The sequence below is a fragment of the Setaria italica genome, chromosome V (assembly GCF_000263155.2).
Source record: "Setaria italica strain Yugu1 chromosome V, Setaria_italica_v2.0, whole genome shotgun sequence".
Lineage (NCBI taxonomy): Eukaryota > Viridiplantae > Streptophyta > Magnoliopsida > Poales > Poaceae > Setaria > Setaria italica.
The window spans coordinates 14,368,979-14,376,967 of NC_028454.1; the positions used below are offsets into that span (position 1 = coordinate 14,368,979).

The window sequence follows — 7,989 nt, forward strand, 5'->3', positions numbered from 1 at the left end:
CGTAGCCGGTTTTGGAGCAAAATCATTCTCATTGGTGCCATCGAAAAAGTCCTTCATCCTACGATATTTGTGTGTCTTCAATAAGAAGCCCCTATGCCACATGAACACTGTGTTCATAGATCCCATAAGGTACACATATGATGTACCATCCAAGCAAACTACACATGCTGCCTTACCATTTACCTGACCTGTCAAGGTAAATAGGGCAGGATAATCATTGATGGTAACAAAGATAATGACCCTTAGTGTGAAGTGCTCTTGTCTGTACTTATCCCACATTCGAACCCCATCTTCCCAAAGCTTTTGCATATCTTCCATCAATAGCTCAAGAAAAATATATATGTCGATGCCAGGTTGGGCGTTGTATGAGAATGGTTAGGAAAAGGAATTTTCTCTTGTGACATAGCCATGGGGGAAGGTTGTATATGGTCATCAGCACTGGCCATGTGCTGTGCGTGCTACTTCTTTCACCAAACAGATTCATGTCGTCTGTACTCAATGCGAACCGTACATTCCTTTTTTCATCTGAAAACTTTGGATGATCGGCATCAAAGCTCCTCCACTGGCGAGCATTGGAAGGATGTCGAAGCTTTCCATCAGCCTTTACTGGGCGATCAGCATGCTGAGTCATCATTTTAGCGGTCTTTGGGTTTGAGAACAAACGCTTCAGACGGTCCACCACCGGCAAGTACCACATCACCAAGGCAGAGACTCTGCGTTGAGTCCACTTGAGCACCAGCACTTTTCTTTGCACCCTTCTTTCTCTTATTCCCGACGGAGGAACCAGCACGGTCCTCACAGAAATCAGCATTACTTTTGTAACGGCTAGCATCACAATTTGGACAGTTTTCCAATGCTCCGTACTCACCGCGGTACAATATGTAGTGGTCCCTGCATGTGTGTATTCTTTGCACATGCATCTTTAATAGATTGATAATCTTCTTTGCTTCGTATGTGTTTTTTGGCACAAAGTCAGGCTTTGAGAGTAACTTGCCTAGCAGAGTAAGGAGATCATTGAAACAATTGTCTAACTAGCCGAATTTAGCATTCAGGATCAGAAGATGAAGGACGAAACGTAACACTGTTCACTCCTTCCCACATCTCTCGTACATACAGTTCTTTGTTGCCTTCTTGAGTGTCTCGAAATTCTCTAACCCTTTAGCACTTCCTAGCAACACTTCCGGTTTAATATGGTGCAACATGTCCTACATATCAACATCACGTTCCTCGTCCACTTGTGGTTCCACACGCGCATTTGTTTGATCATAATTTTACCTCCACGGTCAAAATCATCATTCATAATAACATGATCATTTTCATTTGCATCATCACCACCCACTTCATCAAAGCCAATATCAATGTCTGTGTTGTTGAAAGTACCTTCTGTCTCACCATGGTGTGACCAAATTGTCTATCTATCCACAAACCCTCGCTTTATCAAATCCTTCTTGATGACATCCGTATCCTTTCATAAAATATTGTTGCTACGGTCAAAACACGGACAACGTATTTGCTTTGTCTTGCAAATGCGAGCATGCCTCTCCGCAGCCTCCACAAACTTTGATACTTGTGACATGAATGTATGCGAATGTCTTCGTATGCCATATATCCATGCTCTATGATCCATCTTTCACAACCTATGACAACAATTATATGTTATATTAACTAATTTAATAAGTTATGGGTCGTAATTTTATAAACTTAATTAAATTATGGATGTAGTAACTAATAAGTAGGAAGAAATATAATAAAAAATAACTCTATATTACCCGAAATGAAACTTAATTAAACCATGGATGTAATAATTAATAAGTAGAAGGAAAAAAATCAAACTCAATTATATATTAAATTCAATCAACCCATTAATTAAACCTATGGATGTAATAATTAATAAGTAGGAAAAATATAATCCAACTCAATTCTATATTACATTAAAATGACAAACATAGCATTTTAATGGTTATACAAAAAAATTATTTAAAAAATAATCTATTTCTAGTTTTTTTTTCTCTTCCCTCCTCCCTCTTCTAAATCTGGATCTAGATCTAGATGACAACCTAATAAAGCTAGAAATGATGGATAGAAGTTGAAAAAGAAGGTTGGAATGGCACAAACTTACCTTTTATAGCCACCTCCTCCAAAGAAAATAAAAGCAAAATCTTCCCCCTTAGATTTGTTGGTATTTTTGCAGCTTTTCCCGAGCTTCCCTCGGGCAAGCTCCAAATGGAATGTTGGCTGAGGAAGAAGCTGTTCGCGACTTTATCTGGGCAGCATTTGTGCTGGCAGGCCACCTAACGCACCTGCTAGCAATAATGCATCCCATCTGTGCTGATGGACGCTTAGATCGTCCGCTCTGTGCTGGCAGGCACTAGCCCGGCGGCCCCGATCACTTTTGTACTGGCGGGTGCCAATTCCGCTTGCAAGCACGATAATTTTGAAGTGTCAGCACAAATCGTTTCTGGCGTAGCGTATGCTGTATCGTGACGGAGCACCACACGCTAGATTTTGTTTGGAATCAAATAAACACGGCTCGTGATGCATGAATAAACGGTGTGTGGTGCGAGCGGGCTGAGCGTGCAGTGCGTCTCACGCTCTGGCCGGAACACCGCGCGTGCACCCCAAGCATGCAGTACACGCCCACTCGGCCACTAAATAAAACGCTTATCTATATATACACAACACTGGCCTCTCCGGCCGAGTTGCTTTAGCGAGTATAGCGACCCTCTCCTCTCCTAAAACCGCACATCATATCCCTCCAACACACTCAATCGGTCCCTTGAGCCATGGCAGCGGCTGGTGGCACGAGCGGCAGCACAAGCGGCGGTGGCGCGGCGGCTGCTGCTGCGTCGGCGGTGGCCGTGCTCGCCACGGTCGTCGCCGCTGCTCTCGTGGCCGGACAAGGAGGGGGTGGTGACGACCCGGCCGGGGAGGGGTGCGCGCGGCCGCCGGTGGTGTTCGCGTTCGGGGACTCCAACACGGACACGGGCGGCGTCGCGGCGGGGCTGGGCTACTACTACCCGCTCCCCGAGGGCCGCGCCTTCTTCCGCCGTGCCACCGGCCGACTCTGCGACGGACGCCTCGTCATCGACTACCTCTGTGAGTCATCTGTGCCATCAGCTCACGCTAGCTCATCCGCTCCAATGTTCGATGCTTCTTGCACGCCTCGTCACCGGACGCACCGCCGCGATTCTCTCTTCCATCTCCTTGTCCACGTTACCACGTATAGTGCAGTGTGATCTCTTGGTGCGTGGAAGCAGCTAGAGATCGCGAGGAGCTAGGTTGGTGGTGCCTGATGGTGACATACACATGTGCGCGATCTCAACCGCAGGTCTTTGTAAAATGGCAAGCGCGCGCGCGTGCTCGGTCCATCTCGACAAAACGAAAGGCGCGCGCACCCACCAACGATCGGTTTGCACAAAATGGCCGGAATCGTAGCGTGCGGTCCGTGCCGAAACTGCTTGGCTTCCTTCTTTAGTTCTATGTCTAATAAAGTGACATGTTGCTAGTGCTCCCTAGCTATCATGCGCTTGCACTTTCACCCCTTCCACATCTTTGACCTTCAATTTCCTTTTCATGGCGACCGCCGACCAGGACCTCCATTTCCTTGCTGGTGATGGACGGCGCAAAATGTTCTGGTCTCTGGACAACAGCTCTCGAACCTCTCTGCTAGCTCCTTGAAACAATTCTGTACTGTTGGCGGTGGTCGGTGGTGCGGCAGTGCTGACGGTGATAGGTTTTCCACATTTTTCTGTTAGTTATACTAATAATAAAACTACGCACAGCAATGTGTTTACCTACATCCATAGCAGGTCTATTCCCTAGCAAGAGCTTAAGATTTATGACTGGGTCATTTTGAGATTCATCATCAATAACCCACTGGTAGATCCAAATTACTCAAAACAAGGGCATATCTTGGGTCATGAAAATTTTTCAGTCACTATATTTTAGATCTTTGGAAACTAAGTCACTGACGTGATGGCATAACTATATATTGATTTCAAATACTGAAAAATTAGATTGCTAATTGTTCATTATGATTTATGTCCTCGGGGATTTCTATCCACATAGCAACAGCATGGTAATGAATAAGAGTAAGGAACAAGGTGACTGACAAGTGGTCACGGTCATGACGGCAGTCTGGTGATGCTAGGCACCGGCAGTTGGTTTTCTGTTGGGATTGGGATGCTAGCTCCGTTCGCTTTAGTTTTCTGTTTCAGTCTGAATACGGGTACTGCATTTGTGGATAGGGATCTTGAAACAAGAGAAAAAAGGTGGATGAATAGACGTGGCGAGCGAGATTACCACACTGTGGAACGCAACGTCCCGCTCATGTTTTTGGTGTTGCGCTGCTGTTCCATTTCCATGTCACATTACCGGACACAGTCAAATTGCCGAGTGCCAGGGGTACTCGGCGAAGGGCAGAATACCCTCGGCGAACCGTTTGCCGAGTGTAACACTCGGCAAACGGCACACGGTAAATATCGAGTCGGCAAACACTAGTTCGCCGAGTGTTTTGTGTCGGGCACTCGGCAAAGACTTTGCCGAGTGCCCAGAAAACACTCGGCGAACAATTATTGAAAAAAAAAAATCACGCACCGCCATTGCTCCGCCGCCGCCGCCGCCACCATCCTCTCCTCTTCTCTTCAGGCCTTCTCTTCAGGCCCCGGCGCCGGCGGATCCGGTGGAGGGGACGGGCGAGCGGCGGATCCGGGGGCCGGGGGTCGAGCGCCGGGGGGGCGGCGGCGGATCCGGGGGCGCCGTGCGCCGGGCGGCGGGCGGCGGCGGATCCGAGGGCCGGGGGCCGGGCGCCGGGCGGGCGGCGGCGGCGGATCCGGGGGCGCCGGGCGCCGGGCGGCCGGCGACGGCGGATCCGGGGGCCGGGGCGGCGGATCCGGGGGCCGGGGCGGCGGCGGCGGATCCGGGAGCGCGGGGCGGCGAGCGGCGGGCGGTGGGGCCGGGGCCGCCGGGCGGCGGCGGGGGGCGCCGGGCGGCGCGCGGCGGCGGGGGCCTTCGGGCGGCGGCGGGAGGGAGAGAGGAGTGAGAGGGGGGCCAGGAGTGAGGGGCCGGGAGTGAGAGAGGGGGCCGGCTGGGAGGCACTTATTGAGGGGGCCGGGCACTTGGTTTGCCGAGTGTCCTACGTGGACACTCGGTAAAGAGTTTCTTTGCCGAGTGTCCAACGTAGGACACTCGGGAAACGTTTTTTTTTAAAAAAAATTAAAAAATATCCAACAGTTTCAAAAAATTACTAAATTTTCACACGAACCAATATAGGTTTTCTACTGACTATACAAAAAGTTTTTTAGTCAAACCGAACTCGACCGTCACTTCGACTCTAAATTTTATCGAATCCTTCTTAAAGTTACTATTCTTCTTCTGAGATGCTTCGGTTTGTAATCATCGTACATGATGAAATGTGCAAAACCTTCTCAATTTTTTTCCACAGCCTCCACGTATTATATCATCACATCATGACAAATCTTAAGATTTTCAGACTTTGATTGTTTTTTTACAATTTAAAAATACTACTGCGACACGTTCATGGTCGTGTTTTCTGAACAAGATGTTCGAAATTTCTTTTCATTTCATGGGTCAGGTCTCAAATTGGTCCAAATAACATGAATATCATTTTTCTACTCATTTTATTCCATAATTTGAATCACTTGCAGTTCAAATTTGACTTATACCAAAAATTCCCTTGAAATGCAATTAATTAATTAAATATAGCAAATAAATTAAAAAATATACCAAATTTTAACATGGAGTACCACATGTTGTATGTGGGGAGTAGAAAAAATTTCATGGTGAAAAGAGAAAAAAAAATTATTTTTTTGCCGAGTGTCAAAAAAAACACTAGGCAAACCCCCCTCTTTGCCGAGTGTTTTTTTTTAACACTCGGCAAACCCCCTCTTTGCCGAGTGTTTTTTTTGACACTCGGCAAAGAGGGGGCTTTGCCGAGTGTTTTTTATTTGACACTCGGCAAAGCCACGATTTGCCAAGTGTTTTTTTTTGTCGAGTGTTTTTGGCTTGGCACTCGGCGAAGAGCTTGTTTGCCGAGTGCTCGCAAAAAAACACTCGGCAAAAAAAATACATTCGGCAAATTTAAAGTTTCCCGTAGTGTCAGTTTGCAATTGCAACCTCGACGTCTGATAGGATATGTGTTTTCCGTGCCAGTACTCTAATAGCGCTCTGCATCTCTGCACCTGTTCTTGCCGACGTGGCCGTTCTTCTTGATCATCACCTTCACCTTACTATGCGTACGTCATGCCCTCGTCACGTCGATCTGATGAACGGGTGAACAATGGCAGGTGAGAGCCTGAACACGAGCTACCTGAGCCCGTACCTGGAGGCGCTGGGCTCCGACTTCACCAGCGGCGCCAACTTCGCCATCTCCGGCTCCTCCACGCTCCCCCGCAGCGTCCCCTTCTCGCTGCACGTCCAGGTCCAGCAGTTCCTCCATTTCAAGCAGCGATCCTTCGAGCTCGTCGCCCATGGTGAGGAACACATGCCGTTCTCCGTTGATCACGTGTCATGATCTCCAACTTCAGAGCGAGACCAACAACGAGCTCTCTTCTGCTCTTGGGTGGTGTGCGTGCGTGCAGGTGGGAGCGCTCCGGTGGACGCCGACGGGTTCCGGAACGCGCTCTACCTCATCGACATCGGCCAGAACGACCTGTCCGCGGCATTCGGGAGCGGGTCGCCCTACGAAGACATCGTCCGTCAGAAGATCCCAGCCATCATTTCAGAGATAAAGGACGCTATCATGGTACTGCAGAGTTCAGAGACTGTATGCCTCATGTTCAGCTTTGTTCTGTCTAGCTTTGTCTGAACCGTAGTGGCACCTAATTTCGTTTCAGACTCTGTACTACAACGGCGCCAAGAACTTCTGGGTCCACGGCACCGGCCCTCTGGGCTGCCTGCCCCAGAAGCTCGCCGCGCCGAGGGCGGACGACAGCGACCTCGACTACAGCGGCTGCCTCAAGACCCTCAACAACGGCGCCTACGAATTCAACAACCAGCTCTGCGCCGTCTGCGACGAGCTGAGGTCGCAGCTGCGTGGCACCACCATCGTCTACACCGACGTGCTGCTCATCAAGTACGAGCTCATCGCCAACCACTCCGCCTACGGTGAGTGAGCTCTCTATGCCTCCATGTCGATCAGACTTCGACGACGACCTCGTGCTCAGGATGCCTTGCTAGCTAGCTGCAACAGATTTGTGACACAGTTTGGAATAATGTTTCAGGATTCGAGGAGCCACTGATGGCTTGCTGCGGCTACGGGGGGCCTCCTTACAACTACAACGCGAATGTGAGCTGCCTCGGCCCGGGCTTCCGGGTGTGCGAGGACGGCGCCAAGTTCGTCAGCTGGGACGGCGTGCACTACACCGACGCCGCGAACGCCGTCGTCGCCGAAAAGATCCTCTCTGGCAACTTCTCCACGCCCAAGCTGCCCTTCGACTACTTCTGCAAGTCATGACCAGTCTGTGCGGTGATATCAAGCAAAGCTGAGCGATTCAGTTGAGAATCCGTTTGCAACCAAGGCAAGAAATGTAACAAGCAGTGCATTTCACATGAGGAATAACTTGTGACTGTCTCTTGGCCTCCACACTCCACAGGATATGCATTAGGACACCTCTTTTGGGGATTAATGGGCACGAGACAAGACTAAACGGCTGACTACTAAATAAGTGTTTGTGAAAGAGCGGAACGACAACTAGAAGGGGTTGAATACAAGTCTTAAAAATTCTTCTCATCTCTTTTATTCCACAGCCAAGTTCGCTATTTACGTATTCCTTGTGGTGCTACTGAACCTAGGAACGCTACCAAAAAGAATGAAGGAATGGAAATTACAACTTTGAGAAAATCGGCAGAGTAAAGTCTACGGTCGTCTAGCTGTGTCACTTAGGTCCTCATACTCTCGAATGCATATATCTAGCTCACTAAATTTAGGCTCGAGCGACATTTAAGTCAATATACTCCTAAAATGCAGAT

General features: G+C 49.0%; 1 protein-coding gene across 1 annotated transcript; it reads left to right on the forward strand.

Moving 5' to 3' along the window:
• Positions 1-2,689: 2,689 nt before the first annotated feature.
• LOC101763941 (GDSL esterase/lipase At1g09390) lies at positions 2,690-7,750 on the forward strand. The gene is made up of 5 exons (XM_004968622.3): positions 2,690-3,096; positions 6,306-6,491; positions 6,600-6,763; positions 6,855-7,125; positions 7,242-7,750. Exons 1-5 carry the CDS (start codon positions 2,784-2,786, stop codon positions 7,472-7,474), a joined length of 1,167 nt encoding a protein of 388 aa, XP_004968679.1. The 5' UTR covers positions 2,690-2,783; the 3' UTR covers positions 7,475-7,750.
• The last annotated feature ends 239 nt before the right edge of the window (positions 7,751-7,989 follow it).

What these genes read in the sequence shown, in the direction of transcription:
- LOC101763941 (XM_004968622.3), top strand. Translation starts at nt 2,784, where the DNA reads ATGGCAGCGGCTGGTGGCACGAGCGGCAGCACAAGCGGCGGTGGCGCG. An exon ending in CCTCGTCATCGACTACCTCT is followed by an intron (nt 3,097 to 6,305) that starts GTGAGTCATCTG and finishes GAACAATGGCAG; the next exon opens with GTGAGAGCCTGAACACGAGC. An exon ending in CGCCAACCACTCCGCCTACG is followed by an intron (nt 7,126 to 7,241) that starts GTGAGTGAGCTC and finishes ATAATGTTTCAG; the next exon opens with GATTCGAGGAGCCACTGATG.